A 16,586-nucleotide genomic window follows, 5' to 3' on the forward strand; every position below is an offset into this window, starting at 1 on the left:
AAAAAAAAAAAAAAAAAAAGCAACAGCTGCCAAGTGATCATGTAGCACACACACTCACAGATGGAAAAAATCTACATCTTGCTATGATTTAGCTCGGGGTTTTATATTTAATTTTTGTTTTGTTTTGCTCTTGTTTTTATACACCTCACTACAAGGTATTTTAAATTCTTTAAATGTATTCCTGGATATAGAAAATGTTTCTTGGGCTCTCCTGAGAGTGGGGTGCCCAGGCTGACCACAGGCACACACACATTCTTCCCATAGTACAGTACTTTAAAATTAATAGCACATGCAGAGGAAAAACTAAACCCTTTGACGTCACTCTTGAAATGAGGAAACATAAACAGAAAAGGCTCCACTCCAGTAAGCTGCCAGAGTTGAAGCCGATTGGTCTCTGCTTTTCCTTGCCTGTGGCAACTGACAGCACCTCCCAGCCTAGCAGGCCGGCGGCTGCTCACCCAGCCAGTCAGTTGGTCTGGGTACTGCAGCAGGCTCGGCTCTGTCCCAGCACTTGTCTAGGAGAAAAGTGGTGTTACTCACCCAGGGAGAGTCTCTCTTTCTATCTTCCTTCTTTCTCGATCTCCTTGTGTGCTTTTGTGTATCTTTATTTCTTTCCTTTTTTTCCCTTTTTTTCTTTTTCTTTTTTTTTTCTTTCTTTCTTTCTTTTTTTTTTTTTTTTTACTTAATTATATTCCTAATCCTGGATGAAGTTGCTGGATTCTGCAGCACAAGTCTTCATGAACAAGCAGCACCGCTCAGAGATTTCACGGCTTTCAAAGGTCACAGAACTGCCACTATGGTTAAATGTCTTGTTTAATGGTTGAGGTATGTACAACAAATTTAAGCGGCAAGCTCAGTTTTCTTGAGAGAATAGAGTCACAGAGAGATGGCAGGATTTTTATTTAAAATGAACCTGTACATATATATATATTTTTTGTCTGTGATTGTTACTACAGCAACCAGCTTTTGAATTTCCTTCCTTTTTCTAGGCGAACTGACTAAACATTATCACTTACCCTGAATTAACTGTTTAAGGGCAACAGGGTTTCATTCCAACCAGTGTAATGAGACTCCGGCATTTTCACTGCACTTTGAGCCCACACTGAGGTGGTCTTTAAAAAAAAAAAAAAATTATTTTTTCTCCAACATAAATCTTGGAGTTGGGTAATTTTGATTTTTTGTGGGACAGGATAGGAAAATGTTGGTAAAGGGATTGGTAAGGTTTGCAGAACAGGGAAGCAGGAAATTATTTTTTTTTCTTGAGTTTTTCATGTTGGTTGATAGCAGACTTCAAGATGAAGAAATTAGTGGCAAGAAGGGAAGAAACTGATAGTGAGACTGAAGGTAGAAAAAAATCAGTAGAAGACGTCCAAAAAATGAATTCTGAAAAAAAATTCTTCATCACCTTGTTGCATTTTTCAAAAAAATGTTTTGGATTCAGAAGTCCAGGAGAGATGCAAATACTAAGTTATATGACCAGAAATTTAGATATTATTATTTATAAAAGAAAGTAAAACTTCTTTATTACCACTGCAAATTTGCTAATTATCTTTTCCTACAATAGTTGAAAATGGAGTCATATTCAATTAGGGGCTTAAGTGATTGAGCCTGGGGACTAATTAATCATTTAAAAATTCTGTTCTTCATGTGCTCTAGCCAGAGTGACTATTGCAATAAGAGTAAACCTTTTTGCACCAGAGGCAGGCATATGCATTCGTATATAGTAAACACACTAAGTGCTGCAGGAAGCTTGGCAATTCAACACAGGGCTAATGTTGTTTTCAATGGCACATTATTATGTGTTAAGGGGGATCCCTGCTAAAAATCATTCCTATCCAAAGAGTCCGGTTTTGTAACAGCAATTTAAGTAATATATGGTTACCATGGATTTCCTTATTACCCTTCTCAAAGTTATGCAATAGCGAATAAGACAGGATTATTTGAAATCATTACCCTGTTCCAAAATTTCTAACTGATTTTCTTAAAGTTTCTATTCTCAACATTGAGAACCTGAAAGCTTTAAAACTGGGTCATGTTAGCAGTAATATTAAGCACAATTTCAAACACGAGGTGTATTTCAAAGGGTTAAAATAATTAACTGCATAAGACTGTAATGTACCAAGTTAAGAACTGCAAAAATATTAGCTCTGAAATGCAGAGGATGTGCCGTGAATGGACAATTGCTTTTCTGCAGCGCCTAGTGGGAAAACAAGGACTTTGTGTGTTGCAAACGCATAACTGCAGCTCCTCCATTTCCTCTGCTTTATCTTTTATTACTGGCTGGTGAAACAAAGACGGGTGTCAGTAGTTACGTCTTGATTGACATTTTCTCCAATAAAATGAAGTCACTTTTTGTCTCAAGTAGAAACCCACAGTTAACTAGTTGCAACTCCAAAAACTGTATCTGCTTTGTAAGAATTTTTACCTGACACTGTAAGCTGTCTGATTTCAGAATGTACTCACTCTCTTGAACAACATGTGACAAAATCAGTGGTGACTGTATATCAGCAAATTAGCTGGGAGAAATGTTTTTTTTTGTTGTTTTTTTTTTTTTAATTAAGTTATTTAGGGCAAGGGTGGAAAAGTCTAAGATGTGTCAGGGACAGGCATTAATTTAGGGAAAATAATTACACTAGTGCATCTTTTAATGCCTTACACAGTGTTCAGCACAAAGCTACTCACTGTCAGTTCTCCATGAAAACCTAGTTAAAATGTTTGCCTAGAATTTACTACCTTTCATATACTGTAAATTATTTAAATAATTTTGGTCTTTTCAAGTGTTTTTAAAAAGTACTTTTGGTGTCAGTCCAGCCTAAAATATAATCTAAAAATCAAGTCAATGATACAGAGAAGGACATTTCAGACACTGACACTTTAGTTTTAGCCAAACGACATCTTAAATGCAAAAGTAAAATGACCAAGTTTCCTCAAAGGGGGACTGTACCACCTGGAAAATGCCTCTGCCTAGTAATTATTCTTCTGAAGTCTAACTTGTTGTTAGCTGGGCCCAAATCACAGGAGGAAGCTGTTCGTTGACTCACAGGAGATAGTGTTGGAAGGAATTGATTAAGTGGTAAGCTAATCCCAAGGAATACTAAAAGGGCTTTGTTTATATTAAAGAGAAGTGTCAAATTTAAGGATCAGAACAGACTTTGAAACATCTAAATGTAGAAGCTAAGAGGGAATCTAAGTAGTTTGCCTCACATCATTGGGGTACATAATTGATTGGAAACTCTATATACAGAAATTCTTATCTAAATAATCCACTATCTTATGGATTCAGCTCTGTCTCCCCTCCCCAGAAATCTACAGCAAAGTAAGTATCTGTGTTCTAGAGGGTACATTTGGCTAAGGAAGACAGGACTTGGCATTTGGAAATGTCAGGTCCTTCTCGCAGCACAAAGACCATCTCTAATCTCTATCGACACCTCCTCATGGTGGCAGCCCCATTTCCCCTAAGATTATCCTTTGGGGAGCACTTCCATTGTCCACAGGAGAGTAGCCATGGGCTCAGCACCACTGGCTTCTACAAACATCCTCAGTGGCTCTAGGAATCCCCACTTTGACTCATGAGATGGTGCCTACTTCATATATTAGCAGTCTTTAACGTGGTTTACATGCAAATTTGAAGAACAGAAGGGGAAAAGGGATGTAGAAACCCAAACTGACTGAATACCTATTTGTACCAGATATTGTTAGAAATCTGAATACAGAGAGTGAAATATGTCAAAGTTCTTGTGTGTGGTCAAGGCACTTATACTTTCTACTTTCTCAAGAATCATTTAAGGATCTAAATGAGTTGATCTGTACTTAGAGAGTGATTTCATGAAGTGCACTAGAAAGGGCAGTGAACAGAGGTAGTGTGCCAAGGTGGTTCATTCAGGATCTAATGAACTGGGTGACTCTGAGCCCCACGCTCACTCTTGAGCTCAGTCTCCTCAACTGTAAGAGCTACTGGTTGCGCTGGGTTATGTCTAACACCCGTTTTAGATCAGAATGTTTATAGTATTCTTACTCTTAACCTAGAATTTTTAAACTCTATTTACATGTAAATGTAGAAATGTCAAACCTTTATTCCAAAAATCGTTGCTACATGTTTTCAGGATGTCAAGGGCTGTGCCTGTGAATAAGCAATGATTCCCACGTTAAGAAACGTATTCTGGTTGAGTATGAATATTTAAACAAATGACTGGAGTCTGTACAGAGAAATGAAAGAACAAAAGGAGAAGTTTGGGAGGGAGAGAGTGATGGAAAACTGCAGAGTAGGCAGCTCTATGCAATTTGGAATTTAAGAAAAAGATAAATTGTATTTCTATAATTTATTTTTATATGATCTATAATGTGATTAAGTAAGTACATTGTTATTATTTTGGAAATCATGTATTTGCAATGGTGTTCTTAAAACTTAGAATGTTAAAGAGAGCAAAGTTTCCCATAGGTTGATTCAGCTGCTGTACAGGCCTGAGCTGGCAAATCAAATCCGTGCATTGGCATCGTCTTCATCATTCCTTGAGCTTAAAACTGTAGGAGTTATAGAAAGCTGAAGTCTTTAGAGAGCACTATGGGCAGCCAAGGTCCCAGCAGGCATTCAAAACAAGCCAGCAAGGTTCAGAGCTGTGATGGTCTTGAACACTGGCGCAATGTGGTGTCAACATGGTAGGAAATTCCCTCAGTGTTAGGAAAACTCTCACGGTGGCTCGGAGCTTCGAGATTACTTATGGGAGCGAAGACACATTTCTTCAACTCCAGAGCCCCAGTTTCCTCATCTTGAAAATAAGTCTGTTGGATGCCCTTTTTCTTTCCAAATTCTATGATTTGACCTGACAAAATTAACACTGAATCATTATCATGTGTTTACTTTTATTTTTCCACCTCTCCCATTCCTAATTTCCACTACGTCTCTGTGTAGTTTGCCTTTACTCAGTTGTCCACATTTACACAATTTTACCTCCAAGCTAATCTTATTGCCAAGGAAAAGCAAAAACAAAACAAGGACTTGGGTTTGAGAATTTCTCCCCAGAAAGACTATCACTCCCCTGAGACAGTCACCTCTCCTCGCTCCATTTCTCTTGTATCAGGTTGATGTGTCCCTCTGTGACTGTGACACTTGTAGAGAAAGCGAAGAGGCATGCTTTGTGAAAATTGTAGCTAGGAACTTTAATGTTAGAAGACAAACGTCTTTTTCCTAAATGCCAATCACTGTCCTGGATTTTCTATACTACTTCACTTAATATCTTCTCAACTCTAATTTTGATTCCTTTAGAGAATAAATGAAAACCTGTTGATAACTAAGTTGAGGGAATCTTCAGAAGAAATTTTTGGTGAATTGATTGTCCATTGAGTATCTGCTCTGAGACCTTGCCCCACTGGTACAGGGTTGCTGCCACTTAGCTAGTGATGAGATGTGATGCAATTCAATCACCTTAATTGAGACATTTCTGGGATTCTGTGTGGCTCAGAGCGTTCTAGCTGGTGTCTCCTCTGAGTGAAGTTTATATTTAACATCTCAAGCATGGAGAATAGGGAGCTGGTTTTGTAGTTTTGGGTAAACCTAAAAACAACATAACAGAAAACACACAGAAATCTACTAAGCAATATATAATTCTTAATACTACAGTATAAATATCCCAACATTTTAAAACCTTAAATCCTTTCATGAATGCTTTATGTATTTATATGTATAAAGTACAGAAGAATGAAAATAATGGCCACAGTCAATATACCAGTAAAGAAACTTTGTCATGCATTTAAAGTTCCTTCCTTTCTGCCCTTCCTCCCTCCCTCTCTTCCTTTCTTCCCTCCCTCTCTTCCTTCTTTCCTTCTGCCCTCTCTTGCTCCTTTTCCTTCATTCCTCCCTCCCCTCCCCTAAAATTTTTGTAAAAAGTTTAGAATTAACTTAAGATTCTTCCCTAAAATAAAACACTGTTGGGATATAGATCAATTTGGGAAGACTGGCATCTTTTCTGAGTCTTCCAATTCATAAACGTAATGTATCCTTCTATTTATTTAGGTGTTTGTTAATTTCTGTCAGTGGTATCTTCTGGCTAGCCTTATGGTCATTTTACACATTCCTTGCTAGACATCTTACTAGGCACTTAGTACTTTGATGGTATTCCAACTGGCATCTCTTCAATTTCAATTTCCTTCTGCCCTCTCTTGCTCCTTTTCCTTCCTCCCTCCCCTCCCTTCCTCCCTCCCTCCCTCCTTCCCTCCCTCCCTTCCTTCCTTCCTTCCTTCCTTTTCATTCTCCCTCCTTTCCTCGCTCTTTCTCTTTCTTTCTTTTCTTGAATCTGTTAGGGAAAGAAGGGAAAAAAGAGATTTGGTAATGAGGTTTTGGGGGAGTTTTTCCTTGTGAAAATTTGGAGTAGTATTTACTTTTTTTCCCTAGTGGTTGTGAATTCATATAGTTTTCATTAATTTTCCTGTTCAGATTTTTTTTCTTATTAATTACTTCTGTGTTCTACATAGTCATAATTCACATATAAATATGGAAGTATAAAAATACCCTTATTCTACAAGATGAAAATTATTCCCCATCTGCTTTTAGGACATGCACAAAAAAGGATTCTGTTCAAAAAATGAATGTTTATCAGACTTAAATAACTTAATCTCTAAGAATTCTTCTTTTTGCTCTGGCATGGGGGGTGGGGGTCCAGGACTAAGTTGGTGTGAGGAGTATGTTTCCATAGGTCCAGGCATAGACATGGGGAGGCTTACCATATGCCTGGGTTGGTCCTCAAAATTTGATACCTGGAAGGTACCAAATGGGTCAATGTTTTACATTCTCTTTACTTAGCAAATTCCTTGTCTAAGAACAATGAATCTGTTTATTTTTGCATTGTTTTACAATCCCTAAACCAATATCAGAAACAACTTGAGCCTAATAATACGTTGAATGGACTGAAAAATTATTGTAAAATCAATATAATAGAATACCATATAGTCATTTAAAAGAATGGAAGTACCTCTACATGCAAAAACTGTAATGGTTTTTCAGATGTATTAAGTTGGAGGGGGGAAGCTACATTAGCAGTTGTATTAATACATAGATAATTCATATATACTTATAAAAATTTCTGGAAATTCAATTAAAAACTTTACAAACAATGGCCTCTGGAAAGGAGAACTTGGAGTATGGGATAGGAAACAAGGCTTACTTTTCTTGTATATACTTTAAAATTGTTCAACTTTCCCCCTCTATAATATGCTTACATTTATAATGGGAAAACGTTGCTGCATTTATTTATTCATGTGATATTTTAAAGTGACCAGGAAAAATCAGAAGGTAAAAGAGAAAGAGGTTCTATTTTATTTTATGTTATTCATTTTATTTAATTAATTACTATTTTTTTGTTGTTTTTGAGGACAGAGTCCCGCTCTGGTTGGCCCAGGGTGGAATAAGTGGGGCATGACTTCGACTCACTGCAAACTTCCCACCTCCCAGGATTCAAGGCGATTCTCCTGCCTCCACCCTCCCCAGTAGCTGAGGATTACAGGGCATTGCACCACCCACACCTGGCCTAATTTTTGTATTTTTTAGTAGAGATGGAGATTTCATCATGTTCGGCCCAGGGCTGGTCTTGAACTCCTGACCTCAAGTGACTCCACCTGCCTTGGCCTCCCAAAGCGCTGGTATTACCAGGCCGTAAGGACACCACGGTCCAGCCTGAGTTCTGTTTCGCTTTTAAAATTTCTTCATTAATTTCTTTCTTTGACCCTAACTAATTTCCTCCCATGTGCTTTGACGTGGGCTAAGGAGCAGAGAATTTCCTGGAAGTAAGACCCTGGAAGCCGGAAGATACGGAGCCCTATCACTCTTGTTTGAGTAACTCTGGTCCCAATCAGCCCTCTGGGCACCAGCTTTCTCATGTAGTGACATGAGGGGCTTGGTCAAGCTCAAAGTTCAAGCTTAGATCTGGGTCTAAGAAAATTTGGGTCTGTTACATGCCAATTATTTGAGATCTTTTTCCATAACTGAATAAACATATTTTACATACATATTTTACTAGTTTGAACATCTTGGCTGAATTTTGTTTTAGAATTGGTCAGTTCAGTTTAATTTTTCATTATTAACTAATACATGCAAAATTTGTTATTTATTCAAATTAGTATTTGAGGGAAATCAACACATCATAGACTTTTAAAGTAAATTATACTGTTAATATCTGTTATTCATAAAAGAGTAAGAAAAACATTATATTAAGATGTACGGCTTGGAAGTTATGCAAGCAACTAATGCTTCTTCTTGTTTGGATTTATGATTTATACATTTCTTGGTTTTCCAGGAGAGGAAAAAAAAAAAAAAAAAGACCTTCATTTCCCTTTCTCATTATTGCCACTTGCCAAGGCTGGGCCAGTCAGATGAAGAACCAGTTCATTCACAAGTGTAGGAAAGCATTCTTGTAAAAGGGAGATGCTTCCAGGTAATACAGAGTGGTCTAAAGGAATGCCTCGATTTAGAAAAGGTCTTCATTTAAATCTAAGAAAAAAGTTATTTTTCTATGTGATGGAAATTATAGTGGTTTCCATGTCCTTAAGATGAGTGTTCTGCTTTTCCAACTTAAATAAAAACCTAATTTCCAATTGGGTTTTAGCTTCATTTGGAAAAGTGTACGGTGTTGCTCATTTCCATATTAGTAGGTCTTTTTTTCTGCTTTTCTTAGGATCTTCATTTTCATTTGGAAGTTAAAATAATCTTAAGTTAATAATACAAAGGAATAAAACATAAAAACAGGGAATTTGTGGTGGATAGCAGTTTGGAATGACAAAAAATAACATTCTTAAACTTTTCCATAAATTCCTTTTAATTATTAATCACTAAGTATTAGAAATACAGTTCAATAGCTTTTACATAAAATAATTGAGAAATATTGTTCTCTTTTTCATTGAATGTGTTGCCCCAAGTGCCCATGTGTGGGTGCATGAGAGAGGCCCTTCTTAAACTTGACAAAATGCATATAAAAACTTTGTATGTAGTAGTAATAAAAAAAATCAAAACATTGAGTTGGAGAATATAGCCTATTTAAAATATATTGTCTCCTTTAACGTAAATCTTTAGAAACCAAATAATCAATACATCTATTGGATTAAATGGCAATAATGAGTAATAATTTAAAATTCAATTTGCTTATTTTGTGCGAAAGGAGAAAAGGAAAGGCAGGAAAAAAAATGAGGATTCAATTTTTTTCAAGGAACATTGAACTTGTAACCTAAAGCCCTGAGTTCAAGTTCCAGATGCTAGGAACGATACTGTTGGCAAGTTATTTAACATTTTTAGATTTCAGGTATCTAAAATGTAAATTTAAACCTTTAGGTTCCAAAATTTCTGGCTTTCCTATGTAAGTAGTTACTCAGTTCATAATACAAATGTCCTGTAACTCTCTAGAACATTTCTGTTAGATGGGGTTTGTTATGCCCACTTTAAAGGCAAGGAAATTGAGACTCAGATAAATTGCAGCTAATAGTTGAAATTCAACCTCAGCTGCTGACAGTTTTTAATTGTTTTTATATGCTTAAAATCCATCCTTAATCATTCTAAGAATGAGTTAGGAAAAGTTTTAAAATACACAAAACATAAAAATATCTGTTTTGAAAATGTTAATCTACCCACTGTATGTTTATACATAAAGTTCAAATATATAGAAAAACAGCATTATTTCATTTTAAATGCAGTCACAGTGGATTAATCTGATACTTTAAACTTCAGAAATTTTGCTCTGAAAGGCAGAGTTCATTGATCAGCAGTGTATAATTTGGTGACATTCAGTATGGTTCATTTATTAGCTCTGTGACCATGAAGAAGTTACTTAATCTCTCTAGGCCTTGCTCTACTTATTTGTTAGATTAAGGTGTTTCTAATATCTGCTTCGTAAGATTCTTGAGAGAATGGAATGACTTTTTATTTGTACAATGCTTTGAACAGGCTTAGAACAGAGCATGAAAGAGTAAAACTTCATGTTAGTGTATCAACTGGTATTGTTTGCTTTCAAGTTTTAGAAATTATTTCATGGAATTATAATTATTTTGTTTACAGTGTTGTTGGTGCTTTAAACATTTAAGAGAAATCTTGTTTAAATTTTTTTTTTTTTTACTTTCTGAATTAAACTATAGCACACATAACAGAAAATTATCTAACATATAATTATGCACCATTGAACCCCTACATAGAAGTCAAGAGAGTCAAGAAATAGAACATTATTACATGTTTGGTACCTGAGGAAACCCGTCATGCCTCTTCCATTCTTTCATTCAGCATTATATCTGAAGACTAGATAGGTTGTTGCCTATCATTGTATTTTGTTCATTTTCATTGTTGCATGATGTTTAATTATCTGAATACACAGTATTTACCATTCTACTGTAGGAAACATTTTAATTGTATCCAGTTTTTAACATTATGAATAATGCTGGCCTGAGTATTCATAGGACTGTCTTTTGGTGCACATGTACAGGTATATCTGTTGAGGTTATACCTAGGAATAAAGTCGCTGGGCCACAGGGAATGTTTATGTCCAAATTGAGTAAAAATTTCAAAATTGCTCAAAGTGGCTAAAATAATTTACACCCCCACCAACAATATATGTTCAGTTACTCTACTTCCTCACTGGTAATTTACCTTGGTTTTCATTTTCACTTCCCTGATTACTAACAGTTTGAGCACATTTTCACATGTATATTGGCCATGTAAATACCTTTTTTGTCAAGTCTCTGATCAAGTTGTTTTGTATATTTATAGGATATTATATATACTTATATACATATTATATACATATTTGATACCTTTGATTGTTATATATGTTACAAACATTATTTTCCTGTTTCATTCTTCTCGAGATTGTTTTTATCATTTTTGATTCTTTACATTTTCATAAAAATTTTAGAATTAACTTAAGATTCTTCCCTAAAACAAAACACTGTTGGGATATAGACCAATTTGGGAAGACTGGCATCTTTTCTGAGTCTTCCAATTCATAAACATAATGTATCCTTCTATGTATTTAGGTGTTTGTTAATTTCTGTCAGTAATATCTTCTGGCTAGCTTTATGGTCATTTTACACATTCCTTGCTAAATATCTTACTAGGCACTTAGTATTTCGATGGTGTTCCATCTGGCATCTCTTCAATTTCTATTTTTAACTTTTTGTTACTGATACATAGAAAAACAATCAACTCTTGTATATCAATTAGTTATCAGCAACCTTGCAAAACTCACAAATTCCAATACGCTATCTATAGATTATTTTGCTTTTCCATAGAGGTAATCAGAGCAACCAAGAATACTGGTGGTCACCGATTTTCCTTTTTAATATTGATAACTTTGTTTTATTGTACTGGATAGGATTTTCAGTGTATTGTTGAAGGGGTAATTGTGGCAACATTATCTTGTTTCCAGTCTCAGAAAGAAAGCTTTCAACATTCTACCATTAAGTTTGATATTTTCTATAACATTTGAAAGTTTCCTTTCATTCCTAGTTTGCTAAGCATTTAACTTATTAAGTGTTCTTTAAAATATTGTCATATGATTTTTCCTTTTATTCTGTTTATAGTAGGTGATTTTATAATTTCAAATCAAACTGAAATCCTAGACTAAATCTAACTTGGTCATGATATATTATGCTCGTTTTGAAAATCACTGATTACTCTGTTTCTGAATTGCTAGTAATTTTTAGGATTTTGAAACTATGTTGATGAAAACCATTAACCTAAAATTATTCTTTTTGGTTATGACCTTATCAAGGTTCCATTGACTTTATTAAATTAGTTAGGAAATATTACCTTTGTAAAAATGTTCTGGGAGAGTTTTGTAAGTTTATTTTTTTCCTCAAATATTTGATAGAAATTGCACATAAGTCCATCTGGGTCTGAAATATCTGTGGGCAACTTTTAGTTACAGTTTTAATCCCATTTATTTTATGGGTTATTCAGATTTTCTATTTTCATTGTCAGTTTTAGTAATTTCTCATGGATTTGTTGCTGATTATTTTCAGTCTTTCTTCTTTTGAATATATACATTTAAAGAAAGAAATTTATTTTTCACAGTTTCAGCTGTCTCCTCTAGGTTTTAAAATTTAGTGTTTCTATTAGCAGTTAATTCAAGACAATTTCCACTATAATTTGTTTTTAACCCATAAATTATTTAGAAGTACATTTATTAATTTGCAAACAAATTGGGATGTTCTAGCTCTCTTTTTGTCTTTGTTTCCTACTATAATTCTACTGTTCTTACAAGTCATACTGTATACCATTAAGATCTTTGAATTTTTTGAAACTTGAATGTATAACCGAATATATAGTCAACTTTTCTAAATGTATTACGTGTGCTTCAAATAAATGTATTCTTCAATTGTTAGGTATAGTGCTCTATAGATGTCAATTAGAAGATTTATTCATCATATCATTGAAATCTTTTGTATCTTTGCTGATTTTCTTTGCTTCTATTAATTACCAAAAGAGGTATATTAAAAAACTTCATGATTGAGATTATTTTCCTTTATTTTGCCATCATTTGCTTATATATCATATTAAACAATGTAAAATTGCCATTTTTTTAGCTCAAGGTTGAATATCAGCAATTTTATAAAATTTAAACTAGTATTTTGATACTGTGCTGTTATATCCTGCCTTCACAGTAGGGGCAATAAATACTTGGTTCTTGGGGAGCCAAAAAACTCTTAGACATCATAATAGTTTGTGACCTCCTAAAAAGGTTCAGCGTATAAACAGATATTGAGTCAATTTGTCATTAAAATTTCCTTGACTAGGGGGAGTGTGATGAGGAAAAGAAGTATGGCTCCGTACTTCTTTTGGCTCCATAAGGGAGCAGGATGATACTGGAAAAAAGGTTGAGAATTCCTTATAAACAAATTTAGAACTCTTGTAACTTCCTGGTGAACTGAAATTTTACCATAATAAAACATACCTTCAATTTTTTTTTGCCTTCAGTTCTCCTTGGGCTGATACTAAAATCTGTAAAACTAGCTTTCCATTGCTTAGCAGTTGCATGGCTTATCATTTTTTATTCTTTTAGTTTTACATTTTCTATATGCTTATCTTTTAGGTGTGTCTCTTTACAAGCAGCAAATAAGTAAATTTTCTTTCATCATTCGGTCTGATATCATTCAGTCTGACTATATTTGCCTTTTCACTGAGGATTTAATCCTTTTATAATTAATGGAAGCAGTGATATATTTGGGTTCAAATATGCTGACTTACTATGTACGATTTATTTATTCTTCTTGTTCTATATTTCTTTTTCTCTCCTCACTTTCCTAATTATGAATTAAGTATCTTTGTAATTGCATTGCCGCCTTTCCATTAGCTTTAGCTTGTTATTTTTACATTATTTTACTTGTTTTACTGGTGACTATTGCGGTTACAGGATGCATCTATGACCTAATACCAGCATAATGCATATTAGTACTTTTATTCCTTTGTGGCAAATTTGAGAACTTTGGAATGTCTTAGCTACTTTTGTATCCATCCTAAATTATATGCTACTGTTAGGTATTTAACTTTATATAATGTAAATCTTTGAATAATTATATATTATTATGGTTTCTTACAATTACACATCTTCTTCATTCTTTCCTGCATCTCTGAGGTCACATATAGGATTTCTTTTAGTGCAGTGATGATTTTGTTTAGATTTTCATTTTGTATGAAATGGCTTTATTTTACCTTTATTTCTGATGTGCACTTTTGTTGGTAATAAAATTATAGATTGCAATTCCCCCTTCCTTACTTTAAAATAGTATTGTATTGTCTTATCACTTTTATTGTTTCTGTTGATAAGTCAGAAAAATAGTCTTTTAGAAGCAATCTGCCCTTTTCCTCTGTAGCACTCTATTTTCATGTTTGATTTCTTGTTTTGCCATATGATTACTTAGGTATGGTTTTCTTTGCATTTATCCCAATTAGGGCTTGTATGGTTTCTTAAATGCATGTCTTGATATTTTTCAACAATTTTAGAAAATTCTCATTAATTATGTCTTTCAATATTGCTTCTGCCCCATTCTCTTTAGCCTTTCTTAATGGGACTCCAGTAATATGTATGTTCGAGTTTTAAATGTTCCTACTCCCATTACTTACCATCAATCTCTTTGTTCTTCAGTTTGAAGATTTTCTTTAGACCAATATTTTTATTTCCCTAAGTCTTTCTTCATCTATATCTAATCTGTCATTTATCCCATAGTATAATTTCTTAAGTTATGGTATTTTCAGTTTTAAAATTTTAGGGATTTCTGGTCATTTCTAGCTTTCTGTCAAAATTCTCAATCTTGTCTCTCGAATCCTTAAACATATTCTGCAAATCATTTTAAAACTTTTGTCACTTTTATTTTGATTTCTTGAATGTTTATAGCTATTGGCTGCTGCTGGTGGTGGTGGTTGAATCAAATTGGCTGGTTTTCATATACCTGGTTATTTCTGATGAAGCACTAGGCATTGTGTGTGTGTGTGTGTGTGTGTGTGTGTGTGTGTGTGAGTGTAGAGAGAAACAGACAGAGAAATTACTTGAGGCCTAGTGTGATGTTATCTCCCTAGATAGGATCTACATTTGCTTCAGCAGTTACCAGTGGTAATAACAATCTGTCTTAATCTGATTTCACATTGAATGAATATATATGAGGTGCTTAAAACAGTGGTTGGCACTTAATAAGAAGTCTGCAGCTATTCATTTTTAGCTATTATTGTTTTCTTTGAAAGATATGGAAAGAGAGTAAGGGTAGTGAGGAGTAGTGAGTAGTGCATAGTGAGGAAAACACTTACAGTATTAAAAGACTCCAATATGGATTAGAAGTAAATATTCAAAAATTTTTATCACTTTGTTGTATTTTATCTTGTATTTGAAACAAATTGTATCTTATTTTCAATTTAGCAGATTTATTTTAATCATTAACTTTAAAAAACAAAAGTAGAACACACATAATTAGAAAATTCCGGCTGTTCAGAAGGGCATAAAATGAAAAGTGAAAATCTTCCTCTTCCTCTCACCACCACCATTCACCTCAGTCTCTATTTAAAATTGTTTAGAATTTTTTAATATATTCATAAAAAATGCATGTTTTATTTGTACCCATTTCTACATGTACTCACCTACCCTTTTGTACAATTAAGAAATACATTTTAAAATGAGAAGTATTTATCAAAATCATGAACTAAGTAAATAATAATACGTTCACCTTCCATATTTCATTGTGGCCATTATAATATTATGCAAACATTTCTTTACAAAAGCATTACAATCTCATCAGAGTAATAAGCTTATTTTTCAATTGTTACTTGCCAGTAGTACTTTAACAAAGTATCATTCTGAGGTTGCTAATAGGCTAGGGAGATCTTAGGTTAAAGAACTACTTGTTATAGACTCTGCCTTTCATCAGTACCTCACATTTTCCATCAAATATATCTGGCAAAATACATTATTGAGCTCCTGATTTATGGCTTTTGTGTGTAGAAGTTAGTGTTTTCTTGTATAGTTGCTGATATAAATTAGCTAAAATTAGCTCATAGCAGCTTTCTTCATTATCTAAACTGTTTCGCAGTTTACAGTTCTATACAAGCTAATGTCTCAGAATGAAAATGATAGTGCATACGTGTTGTAAACACATAAAAGATTATTTCTAGTACACTAGCCATGTCCTGTGGAAATAGCAAATAAATTATTTAGATGATTGCAAATAATGTAAACCCTAGAGTAAGCTTAGCTATGCTACAGTAAAATTCTGGTCTAGTTATGTAAAACTAAGTCTTTGGTGTTCTGTATTTATCTGTTGCCTCTGGCGGTTTGTCAGCTTTTCTTGGGTGCTTGTGTTTTCCTAATACTTTATGCAGGTTTTTCCTGTGTGGGCGATCTTTCGAGCACAGGTGAACTTGAAGTTACAGCTAATAAGTGTAAAATATGCTAACTCCTTAGCCTAGAGTCCAATCATTAATAATTTATGAGCAATTTACAAGTAACTTGAAAGTGCATGTGTGTAGAAGAGAAAGTAAACAGTTTTAAAACTGTTTTGCTATAACTTTTCAATAGGACAAATTTTCTTTATAAAAAGATATATATTTCAGCCAGGTGCGGTGGCTCAAGCCTGTAATCCCAGCACTTTGGGAGGCCGAGACGGGCGGATCACGAGGTCAGGAGATCGAGACCATCCTGGCTAACACGGTGAAACCCCGTCTCTACGAAAAAAAAGTACAAAAAACTAGCCGGGCATGGTGGTGGGCGCCAGTAGTCCCAGCTACTCGGGAGGCTGATGACATTTATTTTCTAACTATGAAGTGAACCCCAAATTATGTCATTTATCTCCAAAGAGGTCTCACAACATAGCTTTTTTTTTTTTCTAATTGGATTTTCAGGCTAGGATAAGTTCTTTGGCACTACCGAGATGAGTTTCAAATTCTACACAGCAGAGGGTTCTCTGAGTTTTTGTCCTTGTCTTGGGCTGTTGTTCCACAGGTAGATGCCAGCATGGCCATGCCAGTCATTCACTCTGGTCAAGCTAATGGTTAAGTATTTTTACTATCACCACCACCCCCACTCCAGTGCCTATGTTTTATCAGAACAAAGATGGAAACATCAATAGAGGAGATT

At 34.5% G+C, this 16,586-nt stretch overlaps 1 protein-coding gene across 1 annotated transcript in view; it reads left to right on the forward strand.

Moving 5' to 3' along the window:
* Positions 1-623: 623 nt before the first annotated feature.
* PDE7B (phosphodiesterase 7B) overlaps positions 624-16,586 on the forward strand; it is a 344,591-nt gene continuing 328,628 nt past the window's right edge. Inside the window, exon 1 of the mRNA XM_017875484.1 lies at positions 624-825. Within this exon, the coding sequence (XP_017730973.1) occupies positions 805-825 (21 nt within the window). The 5' untranslated portion in view covers positions 624-804. The remainder of the gene's footprint in view (positions 826-16,586) is intronic.

The sequence above is a fragment of the Rhinopithecus bieti genome, unplaced genomic scaffold, assembly GCF_001698545.2.
Source record: "Rhinopithecus bieti isolate Rb0 unplaced genomic scaffold, ASM169854v2 scaffold_9615, whole genome shotgun sequence".
NCBI lineage: Eukaryota > Metazoa > Chordata > Mammalia > Primates > Cercopithecidae > Rhinopithecus > Rhinopithecus bieti.